General features: G+C 35.0%; 1 protein-coding gene across 10 annotated transcripts in view; it reads left to right on the top strand.

Moving 5' to 3' along the window:
* The window catches only part of BIRC6 (baculoviral IAP repeat containing 6), a 221,425-nt gene extending 198,514 nt beyond the window's left edge, over positions 1 to 22,911 (top strand). For all 10 annotated transcript variants that reach the window (XM_046662165.1, XM_046662162.1, XM_046662161.1 and 7 more), the window contains 7 exons: positions 511 to 621; positions 6,443 to 6,660; positions 8,257 to 8,418; positions 8,874 to 8,951; positions 14,192 to 14,380; positions 18,300 to 18,434; positions 21,743 to 22,911. In XM_046662165.1, coding sequence (XP_046518121.1) covers positions 511 to 621; positions 6,443 to 6,660; positions 8,257 to 8,418; positions 8,874 to 8,951; positions 14,192 to 14,380; positions 18,300 to 18,434; positions 21,743 to 21,922 — 1,073 coding nt within the window. In that variant the 3' untranslated portion in view covers positions 21,923 to 22,911. The remainder of the gene's footprint in view (positions 1 to 510; positions 622 to 6,442; positions 6,661 to 8,256; positions 8,419 to 8,873; positions 8,952 to 14,191; positions 14,381 to 18,299; positions 18,435 to 21,742) is intronic.
* The last annotated feature ends 1,107 nt before the right edge of the window (positions 22,912 to 24,018 follow it).

Here is a 24,018-nt window from a genome sequence, read left to right as displayed (position 1 = left end):
ATGAATAGTCTCTAATTTTAAAATATTTGCCTCTACCATGTCTGATTGCTAAGACTAAATTTAGTAGGCTGACAGCATGCATTATAAGTTTCTCTTTTCTTCCCATTGAAAGTCATGAAATTGAAAAATGCCATTGTGTTAGGTGGAAAATAGTACAGTAAGACTATGTGTGAGAATTAAGTGAAAATTGGTATTTTCATGTGTTAGCAACAGAAGATATAAATGATTCTGCATTATCCATTGCACTTCTGCTGTTTTTGCCTGAATGGATGAAACCTAATTAACATTTCAAGAATTTAAGCTTTAAAATTGATAAGGTTTTTTAAGCCCTATTAGTTATGTTTATGAAATAGAAAGAAATCTTTTATTCTTAAAATGGTACAATAGGAAGATAATTGTGAAGAGTTTGGTAATTTTTTGGAATTCAGAATTTGAACTCTACAAGTTGTTTTTTGTTTTAATTTTGTAAAATGTATACTTACGTTATTTATCTTGAAATACAAATAACAGAAAAAAAACTAGGTGAATATTCAAAGAAGGTGGCTATGAAACCCAAACCTTTATCAGTATTGAAATCACTTGAAGAAAAATATGTGGCTGTTATGAAGAAATTACAGTTTGGTAAGTTGAAATTTTAATCTTTATTCAAATTTCATTTCACATTTTAAATAGTGCTATTGAAATGTGTCTAGCAAATTAGAGATTTTAAAACTTGCTTGTACCATGAATTATTCATATTCTCTCGTGCACTCTCTGTGTGTGTGTGTATATATATATATGTATATATATACACACACACACACACACATGCACAGGAAAATTTTTATCATCTTTTTATCTCTTTGAATTTATATCTGTATTTATAGTTATATAAATCATGATTCAGTGGAAACCTAGGAAAAATGAAAAGCCAAATGTCTAACAAACAGGCAGAAGTGATTTCTTTCTTTACGTCTCCAGTTCTGGCCTGAAGGAAGCCAAGACCTGGGGCTTCGAACAAAGTCTGTTACTCCTACCATTTTAGAATTCCATGAGATTTACCTTTAGAAAATGTAGTTACGCATAGTTCATTTGTAGCCTTTCCCATTCCAAAACTCTTGACAAGTAAGGGCCAATGATAAGATCGTCGTTTTAGCGCCCCTCAAAGAACACTAAAATAGGAGTCAAAAAACATAGATTTTTGTCATACTGTCTTTGAAACCTCAGTATTAATCATTTGGCTTTTGTTCTACTTACCTCTCATGTTTGCAGTAAAAATCACATGAGATGGTAGATTTGACAGTGATAAAGCAGATCATTTTTATCAATGATAAAAAGATCAGGCAGATCTTTGCAAAGGTCTTGTTCGCCATTTTAAGATTAGAAGAGTTGAGGTGAGGGGCTAGCCCCGTGGTCGAGTGGTTAAGTTGGCGCGCTCCGCTGCAGGTGGCCCAGGGTTTCGTTGGTTCGAATCCTGGGCGTGGACATGGCACTGCTCATCAGACCACGCTGAGGCAGCGTCCCACGTGCCACAACTAGAAGGACCCACAACAAAGAATATACAACTATGTACCGGGGGGCTTTGGGGAGGAAAAGGAAAAAATAAAATCTTTAAAAAGAAGAAGAAGAGTTGAGGTGAAGTATACTGATATTCAGAAGGCATATAACAATTTTCCAAGGGATTCGTGTTTTTGGATAATTCTGCCAGCCATTGATAGATTTTGACCATTTTGTAATAAACACTTGAATTCAGGAAAATGTAATAAACCTCAAATTCATTCAACACTATATTAATAACTATAAATGATTACCAGAGTAGCAAAAATACTGTCTGCTACAGTCTTAAAGTTGTAAAAGACTAAGAGCAAATGCCGTACAAATAGAAAAATGAAACAGATATCCTCAAAGGGATATCATAAAAAGGAATAATCAGAATTATCAGGAAAGGGCACTCACAAGTATGATCATTACAGCCACACTCAACAACACAGGTATCAGTAAAAGTATGCTCAGAGTTTAAATAGACTTCATTTTTAAAGTCTCTCAAACGAAACCTTTGTAGTGATAAGTTAACGTATGTTGTTGCTGCAAATCTTTTTTGAAACTAAATCCACTATATCATGTAGAATAAAACACCTGAAGTAGACTGGAGATATATCAAGAGTTGTCAGAGAAGCATCGCATTCAAATTAAATATTGGATGTATACATCCACACGTTTTTTTCTACACACAGTTAGAGGTAACTGTTGGTAACCTTGAAGCAAAATCAGCTGTTAGGTGGGTTTATCTTTAGCTTCGCGCTTCTGTATGCTTTTTCACTGTGACAACCTGTTTCCTCCAAAAGCATTCCCCTGTTCTCCTTCCTCCACCTCAGATTCAAAAGCTTAAAGAAGCTGCTTCTGCTTGTCTATTGGCTATGTGATTATGCTTTTATCCTGAATGAGATTTGGTCTGTGAGTTGCCCCAACTAGGTAACAGTGCATATCTGCTGAAACCTTTAATGCCTATTTCTGGATTAAAGGAGTGGAATTTTGAAACTCAAGTCAATGGACAGTAACTTTGTTGGGAAACCCCAGAAAGCATGCTTAGCTTAAAAATAAATCCTGAAGAAACTAAGACCTTTTTAGTATAACTCTCGTAGAGATGTCAGAAGGGCATTAATTGGTTGCTTCCCACTCACCCTATTAGACATAGCACTAGTTATTTGCCAAAACTAGATAGAGGGGAAGAACAAGCGCTCCATGGGCATGATATTTCTGGTCCAAGATTTTAAATAGCATTTTTTAAACCACCTATGATTTGCTGTTACTGCTCAGCTTTGGATTGACTAGTCTTTCATAATTCAAAAAAGCTTTGGATATTGTCACTAGATTTAATCTGCTTTTTATTCTTAATTTGATTTTGGATTTTGGATTTTTTTTTTTAAAAGATTTTATTTTTTCCTTTTTCTCCCCAAAGCCCCCCGGTACATAGTTGTGTATTCTTCGTTGTGGGTTCTTCTAGTTGTGGCATGTGGGACGCTGCCTCAGCGTGGTCTGACGAGCAGTGCCATGTCCGCGCCCAGGATTCGAACTAACGAAACACTGGGCCGCCTGCAGCGGAGCACGCGAACTTAACCACTTGGCCACGGGGCCAGCCCCGGATTTTGGATTTTTATTAATGTTTTTTGCCCTTCTTTAATGTATATAATTTGCAAACTTCAATTTCCTGTTCAATGTTTAGAGTGCTAGCCAGGAGTGGAGGTGTCAGGAATAGGGTTGGGGAGAGAGAAGAGGGGATTCTTTCCAACCAAGGATTGGCTTCCTCCTACATGGAAAACATTCCTGCCTTGGGGGTGGGAGTGGGTCAAAAAATTATATGGATTATTTTATATATTTATATAGTTAATTTTGTATAATCTTAGTTTATCATTGAAAACCTGGTTTTGGCTTTTCAGAAATCTTTTAAAAGTGATTATTTTTCTCTTCTATTTTTACTGTTAGAGTTTATCAATCCTGAAAAGACGCAGTGGGATATAACTATCACTTGTGTTCTGATGTTGTATAATACCTTTTTCTCTTAGAAATTTTTCCATAATCTTTGCCACGCAGATTTCTCCTTTTTATACTTTACTTTGGGGTTTGATTAGTTTCTAATGATATTACAGCCTTTTGCCCCACTCAGTTTGGCAATCTAGTCTGTTCCTCTCACTCTAAGTATATTAACATGCTTTTTAAACAGTACTCCTGAAGAAGCATTTTATTGAAAATTCCTTTTTTGTGAGTATTAAAACAAAAGCTTTATTTGGTTTATATGAATTTGATTGAATGTTACTAAGATTCTTTATAGCTTTTTGGACTCTCATTAGTTTCTATAGTATTTTATTAAATCATTCTGTGTTACTTATTGTTGCATAAAAAATTACTCCCAAAACTTAGATGCTTCAAACCTTTATTATATCACAGTTTCCCAGGGTCAGGAATTCGGGAATGGTTCAGCTCACTGGTTCTGGCTTAGGGTCTCTCATTAGGTTGCAGTCAAGATGGTGACTGGAGCGTCAGTCAAGTGAAGGCTTCACTAAGTCAGAAGGCTTCAGTGCTTTCCAGATCACTCATGTGGCTGTTGATAGAAGGCCTCAACTCCTTCCCATGTGGACCTCTCCATAGGATTTCTTGAGTGTCTTCACACATCATGTCTGACTTCTCTGAGAGAGAGCCAACAGGAAGCCGCACTGCCTTTTGTGATGTAGTCTTGGGAGTCGTACACATTGCTTTTGCTTCATTGATTAGAAGCAAGTCACTAAGTCTAGCCCATACTCAAGGAAAAGGGAATTAATTTCTACCTTTTGAAGAGACTGTCAAAGAATTTGTCAAAGTATTTTATACCAGCAATCTTCTATTAGGAAAATAACAAGTTTGTTCTAAGATTCTTAGAAGAAAAGTTTCCTGAAATATGTTTGTATATGTGTTGGAATTAAATATTTTATTGAACTTTAGGTTTTGGTTCACTTAGGTCATATACAAATGTATATTAATGGCTTTAAAAAACATACTGTAATGTTCATGTAATTGGAGCTGTTTAGCTACATTCCATCTCTGTATGTTCTTTAGCTCTTTCAATCCAAAAAGCTTTATTTCATCAATATGAGTGTGCTTATGCTTCTAAAGTGTATGAGAGATTCTGATTCAAAATTATTACCTCTAATTAAGAAATTTGGAGTCATATGTCAGAGCCCTTGATTAATGTTACCCAGACAGGAAGCTGCTGTCATACCAGGTAAAATCATAAACTCTCCATGTTGGATATGACTTCAAACATAATTGACTTTTGATACCCATTGACTTTTGGGATAATGTAGAATAATTCAGAAAAAATACATGTTCTCTGTTGAGTTTTTTTTAATAAACTGCATTTTCTACCTTATATATCAAACATTTTTCAGTATCATGATTCTTCTACAATTTGATATTTATTGACTGCTTAATATCTATCACATGATGTACTATGATTTGTTTAACCAGTAACTGGACCTTTAGGTTGTTTCCAGTTTTTCAGTAATATATGCAACATCTCAGAGGCCATCATTATGTATAAACAGTTATATGATAAAGAAGTTTCCTCCAGGCATGGGAATGGGCTCATTTGTGTTTGTGTCTGGTGGAGTGCTATTTATACAATTTAAGGGAAATTTATCCCTGTAGTATGTGAAAGGCAGCAGAATCAGGCAGATAAAAACTCCAGTTTACAAGTTTACTGATAGAAATTAGTCAGTAGTCCTGCTGAGACATAGTCCATTTGATCAGCCAACAGTATTATATGTATTGTGTGATAAAGTAAGCTTTTAGCATTGCTTCTTAAATTAGATTCTACTTGAACAGAATTGGTAATAGTTTCTATAAGAAATGAACTAAGAGTTCCTTTTTTTCTCTGAAGGATTTGTTAAATAAAGATTGTGGGAGTCGTATTTTAAACACTGTAGTGCACAGACCTCTAACATTGATTATAGGTCTTTCCCTCTTTTTCTAGATTATAAGCTCCTCGAAGGCAGATATAGTTTCCTATTTATCATTTAACCCAAATAGCCTAGCCTAGGACCTTGCACTTAGTAAGTTCTTGGTAAAATTTAATGCATTCATGTTAATTACAATTTTATAACATTAATGTTCTTCCAAATATTTAGAATTGTATGAACACAAAATCAAAAATTATCATTGCTTCTAATGACAGTATTTGCCTTAATAGGTGGTTTGGGTTTAGGGTTATAATTTATTTAAATATTTTTGTTTTAATCCATTAGTGGAGTTGGATTACTCTGAATTAGAGAGAAATTTCAAATTCACTGTTTTCTTTCTGTTGTATATGTACATAGCTTATAAGTAAAGAATATCTTTAAGTCCTTCCAAATCTGCCTAAAGAATTAGCCCATTAATTATTTTCTGTCAAAGTGCCTAGAAGATTACCCTAATAATCTTCTTTTATTCTGTTAATTTAAATTCCAGAAGTAATGCAAGAGTAAACTTCAGCCTGGCCTTTCTGTTTTGTGGTTTCAAATCAGTGAAAATATGTAAAGACTTATTTTATTTTTTAAAAATGAAATATAAGGAGAATACTTTCGGCATTTCACGTTCTGAATTATTTTGGCAAAAATATTATATACCACTCATTTTGAGAATAAATTATCTGCTACTTTGTATTGTCATTAGCTACTTGATATAATATAATCTATCAGCATATCCACACAGTAGATTAAAAACCATTTTCTTACTTTTGCTTCTATTACATATTCCATCCATCTAACAGTAGGTGTTACATAAACATTTATTGTATGCTGTTCTTCCACATTGCGGTATTCTCTGTTTGGTGTGGAAGAAGGACAGATTTATTTATGTTTTCTATTTATGTTTTTTATCATTATAGCAACTTATCCTCCATTCTAGTTCCTTTTTTTTTTTAAGTGTTTTTTCCTTCTTTTTCTTCTTTTAGACACGTTTGAGATGGTTTCTGAAGATGAAGATGGGAAATTGGGTTTTAAAGTAAATTACCACTACATGTCTCAGGTGAAAAATGCAAATGATGCAAACAGTGCTGCCAGAGCCCGCCGCCTGGCCCAGGAAGCTGTGACACTTTCAACCTCACTGCCTCTTTCATCATCTTCTAGTGTGTTTGTGCGCTGTGATGAGGAGCGACTTGACATCATGAAGGTAGAAAAAACAACTTTTTCCCCTGTCTCCCTGGCTAATCTGCTTATTCAAATATTCATACAAAACACTAGAAATGCATGAATTTTAATAAGTTCAATAAAGACATCCGTGAAAGGAGTCCTTTTCTAATGTTAGTTCAAAGTATATGGATGAGACTGCTGTTCAAAATAAAGATTTAGAAGAAAATACCAAAATACCCTCCTTGAGCAGAGGCTGTGCACAGCCTGTCATAGTTTTAGAGCATAGTATCAAATGTTTTAAGGCTGGTCAGTAGAAAAAAAGTTATAGGATTTCTTCCTTGTCATCCAAGATACTTCTCTGTTTTATACTATCAGTCTTCAAAAATGACTCTTTTTGTTCTTTTGTAGGAAATTTATGTATATACAGATCCATAAGATCTGTGAATTAAGTAATGATAATATAATGATAAATAACCTACACCTTTATGTTTTAACACTGTGGTGGTCTGGCCTTAAAATTCAAGAGATTGCTGCAGCAAGAAAATTTTAAAGATTTGACACCTGGGGGTGGGTGGGGAAGCTTTCTTTACATTTATGAATTAATTCCTGGGTTAAATGTTCAAGCTTCCTTAGATACACAACTGAAACTATTGACTGATTGATTTGAGGAAGATTTTTTGTTTGCTTGCTTTTTCACTTGATGTTTTGGATAATTTCTTAAGTCTCATAGACTCTGCCTATTTGGCCACACTCTTACCTGCTCCTTATTACAAACAATAGAGCCAATTATAGGATGATTGCCTAGCAAAATATTTTATCACTAAATGGACCACATAAAATTACTTTATCTCTGTTAAGCATTATGTTATACCTAACATAAAGGATCCCAACATGGAGCCCCAAAACATAAATCAGAATTGTCACAGATACTCTAGTGCCACTTGCCTCCACACATAGCTATTCAGGACCAGAGCTCATGCTTTGCACAATAAATACCTGTTGATTAACTCAAGTAAAATTCGTTAAATAATTCTGACACTCACTTTTGGGTTCTCTGCTGTTTTTTGGACTACTGATAACCCTAAGGGGGAAAGACTACTGTTCTCTCAAAACATTTGTGTTGGCAAGTTGTTACATGAGAACTTTTGTTCCTGTTATCTACTTGTCTCATTATCCCAGAGAAACATATTAAAAAGTAAGTTATTCCTTAAAACATTAACTTGTCTGAAGATTTAGAGCAGAAAATTACCCTCATACCTTTGAGATATGATAATGAATGTACCTGGAATCTCAAATTGTTGAAAATACCATAAAGAACACCATGAAGGAAAGCTCTCAGAAAAAGGTAACTTTAGTATTTTAAAAGGTTTTTGATGTTAAGCTTTCTTGCTCCCAATAAGGCATCTCTCTTTTAATAGCCCATTTTCACCAAAATCAAATTACTGTAATCCTAACCTGAAACCATTTCCTAATCCTGTATTTATTTTGACTTTTAACTTCATTTTTAACACGTTCTGGTCAAGATATATGTAGGATGCAAGACTGTTCTTATTTCATGTAGATTGTGTTTTCCTTATTAAATAGCAGTGTTTAAAAATAGTAACATAGGCTTTTGTGTGTTGTATATTCATGCTAGGTTCTGATAACTGGTCCAGCAGACACCCCTTATGCAAATGGCTGCTTTGAGTTTGATGTATATTTTCCTCAAGATTATCCCAGTTCACCCCCTCTTGTGAATCTAGAGACAACTGGTGGTCATAGCGTACGATTCAATCCAAACCTTTATAATGATGGCAAGGTAATGTATGCAGTGTTTTGTTTCTAATACTGAATAAAGTACTGTAACCAAAGGTTTTTTTGTAATTTGAACAAAATATATATGATGATAGATAAAAATTAGACTACTGATGATATGCATGGTGCAGTCTATACAGAAACTGATAATAATGTACACCTGAAATTTCACAATGTTATAAACCATTATGACTTCAATAAAATAATAATTAAAAAATAGGTTACCTCTATTAACATGTAGTAGGTGCTGATTTATTTTCCTTCTAATGCCACACAAATTTGAATCACATCTGAAGATGCCAATTTATTTTAACAGACCGACCCTTAGGATTTTGTTTGAGGACATAAAACTGAGATACTTTGACATGATAGCATTTCATTTTGACTTCTAGTTGTGACAGTTGCTTTTAAAAAGTACTCCTTTCAGTTCTATTTATGCTTTTTTCTCTTCTTCCTCAGGTTTGTTTAAGCATCTTAAATACATGGCATGGAAGACCAGAAGAGAAGTGGAATCCTCAGACCTCAAGCTTTTTGCAAGTAAACAGATTTCTCTGACAGTATCACTTAGAAAATAAAGACCTATATGTGTTTAAAAAAATGTTTTCGGTGATCAATAATAAACAATAGTACCCAAAAGAAAAGATAGATTAATAGGGGATACATATTAAATAGCTTATAGGTGAGCAGTTAGTACAATGGAGTCTCATCTTATCTAGAGTTTAGAATCTTAAGTTAGGGGATAAGACAAAAATTGCATTTTGTCAGAATTGCCTTTAAAAAAAATCCCGAGTTGCCCTAAAGTACACTGTGGTGCAATAAGAAAAGACAAAACAGATCAGTCTCTCCCATCTCCCAGTCACTACAAGGCTTAAACTCATGTGAGTAGAATTTAATAGACTCCATCTGTATTACATATCGGTCCACATATGATATGGTTCTTCTATAGTTGATAATGGGACTCATCTGAGGCTCAGAAGTACTGTCCTGGAAGTCATAAAACTTGAGACTTGTAGTTCTTATTTTGCAGAGCATTTGACATACACGTTTCATAGTCTTGAATTTTATAAGTAAATTTCCACAAACCACTTAAGCACATAAAATGTTATATAGTATCCCATCAAGTGTTTTCTACCAATGCTTTATCTTAATAGCTCAGAATTCCAGCAAAGAGGTGGACAAGTAAACATATTAATAACGTGACTTAACTTTGTTGCTCGTTCATTGAGGAGGCAGAAAAAGATCGCTTTTGCTACATAAAAGTTTAAACTCACATTTACAGTTTAGTGTTTATTTTAAGAAATATTACAATAAATTATGCCAAAGTAAGCCTCTTAAAGTTGCCCTACCCTCAAAGTATTCTTTTCATACATTCTTATTTTGAATTAGGTGAAAGAAGATATGAAAACTAATTCTTTAGGATGTTACTTTTTTTGATTCTCTGAAAAGAGCTGGTAGCATCCTCATGAATTAAAGAAATAGTTCTATAATAAATTTTTTCCCCTTTTGCTAATATGAAGACTAAGAAAAAGAGAGATTACATGATTCATGCAAAGTAACTAAGGAAGTTATTAGAATATTCCTCCAAGTAACTGCTTCTTCATTTTAGAAATGATTGTCAGTTCTAGTCCAAAAACCTTAAAATATTTTTTCTATGTGTATGTTACTCTTGTCAACATAAATTAAGCTTATGATGAGTTTTATTATGAAGGGAAACTCATAATAAATTAGACTTATCTGAGAATTTGAATCAATTTTTGAGTTTTTTGTTGAATTTATGTAGTTTTAAAAATAAACCTATAGTTAATTTTCAAAGTTTCTTTGTTTAAAATTTGACTTGCTTTTACCTTTTATATTGCCTGTATATCTAATGTATACCAAAAATCCTGTGAAATAAAGAAACTTATGCTTAAGGATTTAAATTTTTCAAGTTCGGAAACTTTACCCACACATAAAAATGATCTTTTTTATATGCAGTCATGAACCGCATAACAACGTTTTGGTCAACGACAAACCTCATATATGACGATGGTCCCATAAGATTAGTACCATATAGCCTAGGTGTGTAGTAGGCTATACCATCTAGGTTTGTGTAAGTACACTCTATGATGTTCGCACAATGATGAAATTGTCTAATGACGCATTTCTCAGAACATACTTTTGTTATTAAGCAATTGTATGACTATATTCCCTTTAGGGTTTTTGTCATATACATTGTTCATATAGTCATAATTAACATAGCAGATAAATTATTTGTATGCTGCTCTGTTCACTTAACATTAGAGCATACCCATTTTTCCAGATTACATTTTTATAATTTCTAATTGCTATATAATAAATCTTTTGAGTTCATATACTATAATTGAACTATTTCTCCATATTGACTAAATATTTCACTTCTAATTTGTTTAGTTTTACAAATAATACTGTTATTATATGACTTTCTCTATTTAGATAGCTTCCTGAATCTAGATTTCCAGATCTATGCTGAACTTGACTTGGACAGGAGCAAGAGGAGGCTGTATCTTTTCTGTGGCAAGAACGAATAGCCTTGTCTTCTTCCAGATCTTAAGGGAAAACCTTTCAGTCTTTCCCCATTGAGTATGACGTTAACTGTGGGTTTTTCATAAATTCCCTTCATCATGTTGAGGACCTTCCCCTCTGTTCCTAGTTGGTTGAATATTTTGTCAAATGCTTTTTCTGCATCTATTGAAATGATCATGTTATTTTTGTTTTTTAGTCATTAATATATGATGTGTTATATTAATTTTCAAATGTTAAACCACCTTGCATTCCTGGAATAAACCCCGTATAATTCTTTTTATATGTTACTGGATTCAGTTTGCTAGTATTTTGTTTGAGGATTTTTGCATCTATATTCCTAAGAAATATTGGTCTGTAGTTTTCTTGTGATCTTTTATTAACATTATACCATAAATAAATGCATCTAGGCAGGAATGCATTACTCTTTGTTTTCTGTTAGGAACTTTCTTTAGAGGCAGACTACAGGGCCTCAGGAAAAATTACTTAATTTTTTTTTAGTTAGATTTGGGGACCCAAAGTTGTTTTACACTTTTATTTATCATATGTGCACAAAGGATAAAACTACTTTTGTCAGATTGAAAATTCCCACAAAAAGTTTTGAATGTTATATACAATTAAAAAGGTTTCAGAAATATTTTGAACAGCGACAAGCATTATTGGAATTGCTTAGTTTCTTTGTAGTGAAACTCTTAAAAGAATAATATTTATTTGTATAAAAATTCACATTTTTTAGTCTTATGCTGTAGGTCTCATATCCAGCAGTAACCTAGTAATAGTTTCAACTATTTGAATAGTTTAAGATCAAAAGTTACATTACTTATTAGAACTGTCATCAAGAATTATTACATTTTATCAGTAGCACCAAATTTTAGCATTGCATACATAACTTTCTTAATGTTGCTATAATGTACCTAAAATAGCTATTAATGCCTTATGAATAGTTTGTTCTAATTGGATGTGTTAATAAAGATGTCATGTGCAAGAGGAATTAAACATATTTAATGGTTCATGTAATCAGCCACTTATAAATGGTTATAAATGTTAACAAATTTATATTACCATTTTTCTTAAAAAGTTCAGGAAGTCAGCCACTGATTAAAGTCCTACTCAGTATCAGCATAATTTTCCTTAGAGGGAGGTACTTACTATTTTGAAAGGCCAAAAGCATTTTACTAATTAAAAGTATTTCTTTCCCTCACCCCTGAGATGTTATTATTTCATATATAGTTTCTTATTGCAAATTAATATTTTCTGTACGCTGTACTTTCCTATGTTTGAAATATCTTTTTTTTTAATTTTTTAAATTTTTATTATTTTTTTATTCATTTGTTTTTGGGAAAGATTAGCCCCGAGCTAACATCTGCTGCCAATCTTCTTCTTTTTGCTGAGGAAGACTGGCCCTGAGCTAGCATCCATGCCTACTTCCTGTACTTTATATGTGGGACGCCTGCCACAGCATGGCTTGCCAAGCAGTACCATGTCCGCACCGGGGATCCGAACCCGTGAACCCGGAGCCGCCAAAGCGGAGCGTGCAAACTTAACCACTGTGCCACCTGGCCAGCCCCCTGAAATATCTTTAATAAAATTTTTCAATGTACCTGACCAAGTCAAAAGATTATATCTTCTGACATAATATGAAAATAAAGGAAATTAAAAAATTAATAATTCTTAATAGGAGTAGAGTAGGAATATGGCAAATTGGTGGAAAGCCTAAGATAAGAATAAGTTGCGGGCCTGGCCCCGTGGCCGAGTGGTTAAGTTTGCGGGCTCCACTGCAGGCGGCCCAGTGTTTCATTGGTTCTAATCCTGGGCGCGGACATGGCACTGCTCATCAAACCATGCTGAGGCAGCGTCCCACATGCCACAACTAGAAGGACCCACAATGAAGAATATCCAACTATGTACCAGGGAGCTTTGGGAGAAAAAGGGAAAAAAAAATAAAATCTTTAGAGAATAAGTTGCAAGAATGGATAGTGGTAGGGATATAGTGACCAAGTGAATATATAAAATGGTAGGAGAGAAGATTGTTGACTAGTTGAGTGGCCTGGTAGAAGACCAGACGATAGTGTTAAAATTTTTGTTGACGCAGATAGTGAAAGGAAGCTGTTAATATGGTTCTTGATTTAGGTAGTCCCTGAACAAATTACAATGAGAATGTCTTGCAGTTTTGTGGATACTAATATGAAGCTAAAGAGGAGGACAATAAATTCAGCCTCTGAATAAAAGTCTTTAACTCTTGACTTTGTGAAAATATCAAAGAATTGACTAAGAATCAGTGAACCTACATTATGGAATGAAAATATATTTTGTTTGTTATTAAGGTAACTTAAATATTGTAACTATATGTATATAATTTACTATGATGTGTAGTGACTCCAGGTCGTGTTTAATCTTAGCTGTTCTTAGGTCACATATTTCAGGTTCAGGTTCCCATTTTTAAAATTTTCTGAGAAAATCCATCCCTTAAGATGCATATCCTTGACATTATTTAATCATCTTTCCTAATGAAAGTGCAAATTGCTGTCAATCCATTTTCATTTATGAAGTGGGCAGATGGTATCTAATGTTTTCCTGCCTCCAAAGATGTTATGTTAGCTAGTTAGATATGTGTATTAGCTAGCAGTATTATATCAGCTAACAATGAGCTCGTTCAATATTTGTCAAATCTGGAAAAACAAGCCTTCTGGTATGTAAATGGAGGGGTCGAGGTGATCTTAGAGCCATGTCATCTTGCCAATGAGAGCTTCCAATGATAAGATTTTTGTGATATTGTGGAAGTTAGTTTTCCTTGGAATAAAAATAAACACTTCCTCATGCATAGTTTTCCTCACAAGTGAGTATTGTTAAGAATTTGTGCTTAGCTTTATGCTCTTTAGGTGTAAGGACAATTTGAGGACAGTAGCGTTTAGATTGGTTTGAGATGTGGGATGTTTATAAACATGTTTTTTAGCAGTTTCAGGAAGTAGGATCTTCATATATATTTTTATTTTTCAAGGATTCAAGAATGTAAAATAAGATGTATAAATATTATATAAGACTCTACCTATTTTAATTTTGCTTTAATAGTAAAGTATTTCAGTGTCATAATTGGTAATTATGTCATAGTTATCAATTTTATGGTGATAAAAATATGTGGAAGCACATATTAAAAGGGACTCTTGGTTGATAAAGCAAGATATCAGTTTACTGGTAGTAAAAATCCCATTGTAAGTCTTCTTTATTTCTTTGTTCCTCAGGTATTGGTGTCTGTTCAGTCCCTTATATTAGTAGCTGAGCCTTATTTTAATGAACCAGGATATGAACGGTCTAGAGGCACGCCCAGTGGCACACAGAGTTCTCGAGAATATGATGGAAACATTCGACAAGCAACGGTTAAGTGGGCAATGCTAGAACAAATTAGAAACCCTTCACCATGCTTTAAAGAGGTATGTTCAATAAAATTAATGATTTGCTTTATTAAAGGCATCATAGAATATAGTTTATTAGTATTGCTTGCCTCTATATTTAGAATGTCTGTGGTATGCTAAAGTTTATTACCATTTTCAATCACGAAAAATCAGTAACGATGTAGTACAGATGAATTTTAAAAGCACCTGCTTCCTAAAAGGTATCTGACTATATTTGGGGACAGTTTTATTAATTCCTTTTAATTGTACCATCCTACTTGCAAACTGTCTAAATATGTTACTCAAATATTCCTCATAAAAATATTCTTTTTATTAGAGGTCAGGATACTTTCTAAAGTTGTCTTGCAAATAGAAGGTTTGCCTTTATACTAATATCAGTGTGTGAATTTTGAAGAAAAGCCATTTTCTTTTCTTTAGGAAAAAGTTGCACTTACTGAGTTCGAAACCTGTTTTGATATTCTCAAGTGCTTTTATTTCACCCCATCCTGAGGCCTGGCTCTTTTCCTGTGGTCAGTTGTCTCTCCGTAGTCTGCCTAAAAATGATTGTAATTTTCACATCATATCAAATTACTTGATCACATCTTACTCTGTCTCTGAAACATTTTTATTTCTTAAAGTTGTTTTTCTTGATAATCATTCTTAAATTGTGCTAGAAACTGAATATTTTAGAGGAAAAATTGGCATGTTTACCTGGCAGGAAACTGATCTTTAATATAACTAGGCAAATATTATGTGTAACTGTTTTATGTGTAGCATCATACCTGAAGCCTCATCTTCATCAAATAGCATCAGTGAGGGTTAAGTTCACAGACTCCGCTTCGGTGGCCCAGGGTTTTGCCAGTTTGGATCCTGGGCACGGACATGGCACCTCTCGTCAAGCCATGCTGAGGCAGTGTCCCACATGCCACAACTAGAAGGACCCACAACTAAAAATACACAACTATGTACCGGGGGGCTTTGGGGAGAAAAAGGAAAAATAAAATCTTTTAAAAAAAAATAGTAGCAGGGAATATACTCTGAAGGAATAGAAAAAGAACATTTCTTCTTTTATTTTTGTTATTACTAAATGAACTTACATTTTGAATGATGAAGTTGGGTGTTTTACTTTTTCAAAGGCTTTCATTTTTACCTTGAAAGGCTGTGGGAAATCACTTTTCCTAATATTACAGAGAAATACAAACATGCATTTCTTTGTGCTCTTAAGCATAATATTCTGTCTCTTTTCAAGCTTGAGTTACTTATATTAACTAATTCATTTTGCAACCATATCAAGTGTCAACTGTTATTAGGCACTGAACTAAGGTACTCAGAACTCAACATCATAAATTAATTTTTTCAGTCCCCCTAAGATTCAAATAATGAATTCAGATATATGAACTACTTGTTGAGTTCGCTAGCATGTGTAATAGTCATTTCAGACTTAACACTGTGTGAGACTGCAGTCTTGATTCTTCCTCCCCCTCTCAGTAAGAGCACCATCAGCTAAGCCAAAACCCTTAATCATCTGTGACTTTGTTGTTTTTTCTCACATACCACATTCAGTCTATTGACGAATCCTGTTGGCTCTACCCTTCAAAGCATAGTCAAAATTTGGTGGTAAAAAACATCTTTGCCATGGCCACTCTGTTTCAGTGCACCATTACCTCTTGCTTGGGCTGTTGAAGTAGGTTTCTATGTGATTTCCCTGCTTCCACTTTTGTCCCTCTGCAATGATTCTCCACACATAATCAGATCATCTTACTCCAGGGACTGCCCATTATATGAAGAAGAAAACCCAAAGTCCCTACCATGGCCTACAAATCCCTACATTGTCTGGCCCCTGTCTACCCATCCTTCACCATCTCTAAGAGTTTAAAAGCTTTTGATGCCAAATGTTAGGATGTGGAGCAGTTGGAACTCTGATAAACTTCTGATGGGAATATAAATAATAGAGTCTCTTTGAAAGACTCTGTCAGGATCTAACAAGCTGTGACTAGCAATTCCACTCCCTGGTATATGCTCAATAGAAATTGTGTACGTATTGGTTATAGAGAATGTTGATTGCAGTATTCATAATTGCTGTAAATTGAAAACAGCTCAATTGTCCATCGATAGAATGAATGGACAAATTATGGAATATTCATAAAATGGAATACAGCAATGTAAATAAATGAACTGCTGTACACATTAACACGGCATGTAAAAGGACATTCCATATGATTCCATTTATGAAAAGTTCAAAAATGAGTGAAACTAACTTATGCTTAAAGAAGTCAGGATAGTGTATACCTTTGAGTGAAGATTAATGGTGAGAGGTTGCACAAGGCAGGCTTCTGGCCTGCTTGGTGTAATGTTCTGTTTCTTATCTGAGTAAAGATTACATTGGTTTGTTCACTGTGGGAGAATGAGTTCAATTGTGCACATATGATTTGTGCACTTTTCTGTATATGTCAAACTTCAATTTTTAAATGTATTGAAAAAATTTATAGGTATATATACTCCGTTGATGTATCATTTGTTGGTTCATGCATAAAACTTTTTTCTGGAAGAAGAGTAAAACAGTGCAAGGAACTCAGAGTGAGAGGATGACTTTTTTTTTTTTTTGAGATTGGCACCTGAGCTAACATCTCTTGCCTATCTTTTTCTTTTTCTTCCTTCTTCTTCATCTCCCCAAAGCCCCCCAGTACATACTTGTGTATTCTAGTTGTTCCTTCTGGTTGTGCTATGTGGGACACTATCTCAGCTCTTGACAAGTGGTGCCATGTCCACACCCAGGATCCAAACTGGCGAAATCCTGGGACCCAAAGCGGAACGCGGGAGTGTAACCACTCGGCCACGGGGCCGGCCCCGGGGATGAATTTTACAAAAAGCATATAAGTATAATTTGAAACAATAAACCTTCTCATCCTTTGAGAACCTAGTTTATGTTGAAGGAGGCACCCCTTGTCCATGAATACTTTCCTAATTTTCTTAATCAGATGTGATTCACTCATCTTTGAATTTCCTGGGATGTTTTGGTTTTGGTTTTTAAGTATCTTTTTCTGGTGCACCCACTTCTGTGGTTATCAAAGTTCTTCTTGTCAGGCTGTCTTTCACTTTTGTATCCCTACAGTCATCAAACGCACAAACTCTTAAATGTAATAGGATCTTATTGGTGTTTTACATCCATTCCCAGGTTTTCCTACTGATTTTTCCCTTGTAGGTATTATTGCCTTTTCTTTAGGGGTGGTAAGCTCATTGGACAATATAGTAGCTCACCCAGAATACAGACTAATATTTCCAAATTGATTTAATAATATTTCCAAATTGATCTATTTTCTAACTTAAATTTGTTAGCCATAGACTTGTACTGCTTACACAGGGAGAAATTTTACTCAGTTTATCAAGGATAGAATTTTTTAATCCCAAATCTAAGTCATAATTATTACAAGAAAATTTAACTTCATAAAATAAAATCCTATCCTTAACCAGAGATAAAATTAAGAAAGTAATAATAGTGCCTTTTTTAGGGCTACATTCTGATTTCTGTGCAAATGCCTTTCACATTTGGAATATCTTTACTTATCTAGGTGTTGTTTGAGTTCTTTTTCGAAGATACAAATTTTGATAAGTTTCCTATTTTCAATGCTTTTCTAACTCTTCTCTCCTGGTTATTTTTATTTCTATTCATTGTCTGAATATGTTGTATTATATACGTCTTATTCTCTCTGAGTAGGATTAACTATTTGCGTATCTTATTGGGATTGGGCATTATTTTCTGCTACAGGAGTGGGCATTTCAACACATGTCATAAGCCTGATTCTTCCCTGTTAATAATGTAGAGTTCGCTAAACTGAGTTTTATCAAGAGAAAAACATTGCAGTGTCTTTTAAATCTCATTTTTTGGTAATGCCACAAACTTTGTCTTTTAAATTCTGACCTGAACACATTTTGTTCCCTTGCTTGTTTTATTCTTAAGGTTATACACAAACATTTTTACTTGAAAAGAGTTGAGATCATGGCCCAATGTGAGGAGTGGATTGCAGACATCCAGCAGTACAGCAGTGATAAGCGGGTCGGCAGAACTATGTCTCACCACGCAGCAGCTCTCAAGGTAAGTAGGCCTTCCTAACGTGAGTTCTGTTGGTGGCTTTGAAAGAAGAGTTGTATATTCATTAAGAGAACCATGGCAACTAGATGGTAAAGGGTGGGAGGGATCAAAGAAACATAAAATTTAAGTTCAGAGGCCTAAATTGCTATCCAACAGTCTGTAGAAAAGGTACATTCGTTTCACAATGAATTGACAGTTCCTCAAATTAAAAACAGGGACAGAGACTGAGGCAAGAGAGTTTTTTTTAGAGTTATTTGGAGATGATGATAACAAAGTGTGCTCCATGCGTGACTTTTTTATTCCTTTAGCTTTTCCCTAGGCTTCTTACCTTCCAGAATTTTGTTACTTGGAGTAGTGAGGGAGATGGCGGGTGTAGAGCCTCCAGCAGCTGATGGGTAGAAGCGTCTGTGACACACTTGTTTGGGGGAGATGAGCAGTTGTTTTCAACGTGGGTGTTCATAAGGTGGAAATGTCTCACAGGATGGTTTTAGAGATTTTTCCCCCTATATGGGAATCCTTTCTTCAAGAGCCACCCTTTTTTCTCCTGCTTAATCATATCTGCTTTTACTCACCTTTGTTCCTCTTATCTTCCACCAGTTATCTCCCCTCTTCCTATCTTCAATTTTTTCCATCTCTGCTGGCTCCTTTCCTTCTAACTTTAAAACTATCTTCACTTAAAATGATTAGATGATGATAATAAGGATTTATTAGTTTTTTAGGTAGGATTTTAAAAAATAGCCATATCTTTTCAGGTTACATGTAGAAGTATTTACAAACGAAAAACTATATGATGTCTAGGATTTGCTTCAAAATAAAATGGGAAAAAGCAAGTGGTGGGGATAGAGATGAAACAAGACCGACTGAGTTGATAATTGTTGAAGCTAGGTGATAGATATACATGGGAGTTTATTTTATATTCTGCCCACTTTTGTATATGTTCGAAATTTCCCGTTTTAAAAACTTACAAAAAGTTATTTTTCTCTTTAATACTTGCATCCCCCTAAGCTAGTTTTATTTTGCCCTTATTATTAGAAAACTCTTCCTTTTCTTTTACTATCAAAGTAGAGCAATTGACACTTCTGCCTCCATTTTTTAAACCACCCTCTCACTAATTAGCCTTTTTGCAGTTTGACTTTCTACCAAATTACCCGCTTTCCAGTTCTCAAAGCCACTGACCCTGGCTCACCTCTCTGTTCACTCAGCTCTCTCCCCTCCACCCTTTGCAATTGCTTCCTTTTCACCTAGCTCACTTTCATGCAATTTTCAGCGTAAATTTCACTTCACGGAAGCCTGCCTTCACTTTTAAATTAGATGATTTTACTATGAGCTTTTATAACTCCCCATGCCTACCTATGAAAACACTCATAACAGTGGCCTAATGTTTGTCTTTTCTACTGTACTTTTCATCTGTAGACTGTCCTGGGCTCCTCCTCTTCTCACGCTAATTCTTGAGGTGTATTTTTTCTTTCGCCTTCTGAGTGATTGTATACCTGAAGGCTTATGTTTTGACCCTCAGGGCTATTTTTATTCTCTCTCTTTCTCTTTCTTTCTCATTGTATCTATGCCCTAGACTTTGGCCATTTACTCTTTAAAAGTGACTTTTCAAACTATTATCTGCTCTTTGCTTTCTCAAAATTATATTACTGGCATTTTTATTGGGATGTGCTATCATCACTTCATTAAAGGTCTAAAATTAGAGCCTATCTTCCTTCCAGTCAGGTTTTCTAACTTTCTGTATTTCCTTAATTTTAAACTATTTTTCTTTGTCGTAAAATCTTCAGATAAGATTTAACTCCTCCTTGATCTGGTATAGCTGGTTAGGACATCAGCGCTGCCTTCATAAGGGGATTCCCACCCCCCACCATCATTCCCATTCAGTTCCAACAGCTTAGTCTTAGTTTGACCAGCTTCTTTGCACTTGGTTCTGCCCCTTCCAGTTCTTTCTACAGTGCGTAACCAGATTGACCCTCCCCAAACGCGTTTAGATTTGTCTTTTCCTTTCATAAAACCTCAGGAGCTAAAGTCCAGCTTCTTTGGCTTTATCTCAGTCATGTCTTGTTTATATCTCAAATTCTTTTGCTCTGTTGTTTCTGTGTCACCTTGACCTGGAAATCTTTCTCTCTGAAACAGTCCAAATTTATGTCCTTTTAACTATACCTTTGCTCCTGAGTACTTTTTGAGAAAAGTATGCAGCTGTTCAGCTTGATTCCACAATAAAGGCATAGTATTCCCACCTCAGCTGGACCCTTATAATCATTAGATTTTTCTTTATCTCTCCCTACTTGGTGTTTTCTCCTCTAGTCCACAGTGGAAGGGAAATTGGGGCTAGAGGAATTTTTAGTTACCAGCATATAAACATACTTTGAAACCTTACAAATGGCTGCGAGTGTGTAGTTGTTTTATCTTGTTTATATGTCTTATACCTCTAGCCAAAATTTAGACTCTGTAAGGGCAGAGATTGTACCTTCCTTATACTACTTATTGCTTTTACATTGTCAGTGTTGAACACAGTGCCACATCTACAAAAATTGTGCTGTAAATGTTGGCTAGTTAATTTTCAGTCAGCTGTGACACAACTAATTTTCAAAGCCCTTGGTAGAGAGATTTGAGGCCATTTCTCTCCCACGAGGAAATTATAACCCAAACTTGTTTGTAGACAACCAGTGACTCTCTAGTAATGTCTCTACTCCCTTCCCTAAATGGCAGTATGGGGTAATACAAAGTTATGTAATCTCTCTAAATCTTCTTTTTCATTTGCTTAAATTGAAAAGAATTCTGATGGTAAAATTAGTTCTGAGGTTTGTTCTGGGCGATAAGTGAGACAATCAGTGTGAAACATTTTGCAGACATTCTACATTGGGCCTAGTACCTGATAAATACTTGTTTTCATTCACTAAAATAGCAGTGGGTTTATTTTAATTTATGGATTGTCTTTCTCTCAAAAATATGCAGCCAGAGGCAGCATGTATTCCAAGTCAAGTGGTTACTCTCTTTAAAAGAGTGTGTGTAACAAATGGCTGGTGTCCTGTGAGTCATCAGTAATGCTGTTTCTCTAGGGGTTGGGAGCGTGGGTAGGATCTGTGGGCATGCTACTCAGGGCTTTTCAGCAGCATCATTATTTTGGGGTTAGAGATTTTTGCCAATTTTATTCACTGCCTGTTACAGTAGCTAGCACCTAAGGAAGGTGCTCAATAAATATGTATAGGCCTAATACTTTGGATTTTATTTTAAACTCAGTTCCTTCCTCAAATGATGATGTGTTAAAATCCTGGGGTTTGCGATTCTGACATCATTCATTTTACCCTGTGTAGCGTCACACTGCTCAGCTCCGGGAAGAGCTACTAAAACTTCCCTGTCCTGACGGCTTGGACCCTGATGCGGAAGATGCCTCGGAGATGTGCAGTGCCACAGCAGGAGCTGAGGAGACTCTGATGCACGATCAGGTCAAACCCAGCAGCAGTAAAGAACTTGCCAGTGACTTCAAATTATGAGCTGCGTTGACATGGACTTCATAGACACAAAGGCTTTGAAGCACAAGCCAAATATGTCAATATTTGTATGTAAGAAACTAATTATGTAATAGGTAATGAAACTGAAACTATACTATGCCCTTAAGGAGATCCAGTTTAATTCAAGGTGATCTTTTATTTACCTGTACAAGAGTGTAACTTTTTTGTGCTTTTATTTTTCAATTGTGAGAACCACTGATTGGTATGTTCAACAAATTTGTGTATACAAAGAAATGGATAAATCACTGATATATAAGGGAAACTACCTTAGGAAAGAATGTTTACTGAATGTTTATTTTATTTTTTTTTTTTTACTGTAGAGTGAGGGGTTGTTAACAAAGAATATATATTGGTCATTCTTACAACTACTATTTAAAGTCAGCAACTTTTCACTGAATTTGATAGATTTTATGTTTGGCCATATCTTCATGCTCATATTTGGTTTCTGAAGACCTCCTACATACACTTCAATAAAAGTTAAATGGACATACTCCCTCTTTTTTGATTTACTGGTACATTTTTTAAATGATAAATCTGCCATAAAATGCATTATAGCTGGAGACTTGCACTTGTATGGATGAATTTATTACATTCAACGTATTTAATTTTATGCCTTCTAATTCTAAGATGCAGAAAAAATAAATGAACATGATTTTATTCTATGCCAACATTTGGGCCTGTGATTGTATCCGTTATTTGAATTTAAGTATATGAAAAGGAATGGTCAATTTGAAAAGTCCTCTAAACTGATTTTTTCCTAAAGGGCTCCTTTTTTCCTGGACTATCTGGTTTTATTACTAAAGTCACATGTATGTATTAAACATTGAGGCTCTGTAGAGCAGAGAGGATGTACCTCTCTGGTGCTGTTCCAGTACATTCTGTACCTGCCATATAGGCTCATTTTCATGCAAATTCTTCCTAGAGCCAAATAAATAAAAACTTAGGTGTATTAGTATGTCTTCTTTCTAAAACGGTTTGATATGGTGTGAAGTGCTGTTTCTACAAAGAATTGGACGCTTTCAGGACTTAAGCGTGGGACAGGAAAGGATATTTTTCCAATACCAGTTATCACAAAGGAAAAGCTAATGTGGTTCTTGACAGTATTTACGTAAAATGAAGTGGCATGTGGGAACCCTGAATCTTGAGCTGACTCAAAGGAGAAGCTGTGTTCTGAACCGAGAGTTGCTGTCTGAAGAAAAGGGGAAACTACAAGGTACAGAGCTCCTTAAACGTGGAAAGGAGGGACAAACAGTATGTGATCCAGAAATTAAAGATTGTTCCAAAACACATTGTGTTAGGTCTGCTGGGGGGTGAGCTACACCAAGAATGACAGAATAGAGTCAGTTTCTCAGAAAGAAGAGTCAATTCAGTGTCATCCACAGACATGCTAGCTAAAATCTGAGTATAGAATTATCAGCAGTAAGTCAAGGGACAGTCATTAACCCTCTAGCCTTTTTGTTTGTTTCTTGGTCCGTGAGGGTCCCATCAGGAATGGATGGATGTTAAAAGCTGCTATCCATTGTATTGTTTGCTTCCAGTTTTGGATTTTATTTTTAATCATTAAAATAAGGTTGAGCCATTTTCCCCGCTCCACTCTGTTAGTCCTCAGAAAACTTTACAAAAGGAAAGTAATGATACCAGTACTATAAGGTCCAATTCGTGTTTTTAAAAAACCAAGGCCTACAAGTCTAAACTTGAGACCAGTTACATTAAAATGGTTCCATCTGGCATCCAGACTTATGCCAGCAAACATTTGAGCACTCACGTTGTTCTAGGTACAGGTTCCTGCACTTGGGGGTTGAATGATAGAAATTAAAACATGTCAATGCAATATGGTAAGTCCTCTGATAGAGTTATTAAAGGGCACTATTAGGAGCACAGAGGAGGGACACTTAGCTCAGGCAAAATGGGCACTGAGGTGACGTATGGTCAGGAAAGGCTTTCAAAAGGAGGATATCCTGAGTCTTGAAGGATGAGAATAAAGAAGTTAGCCAAGCAGAAACAAATTATTCCAGACACAAGAGAGCAAAAGGAGAGCTCAAGTTAACGGCACAATGTTAGATACTGGATTTTAAGAG

Source organism: Equus quagga, chromosome 5, assembly GCF_021613505.1.
Source record: "Equus quagga isolate Etosha38 chromosome 5, UCLA_HA_Equagga_1.0, whole genome shotgun sequence".
NCBI lineage: Eukaryota > Metazoa > Chordata > Mammalia > Perissodactyla > Equidae > Equus > Equus quagga.
Note: the sequence above shows the minus strand (reverse complement) of the source record. Positions and strands in the feature narration are given on the sequence as shown.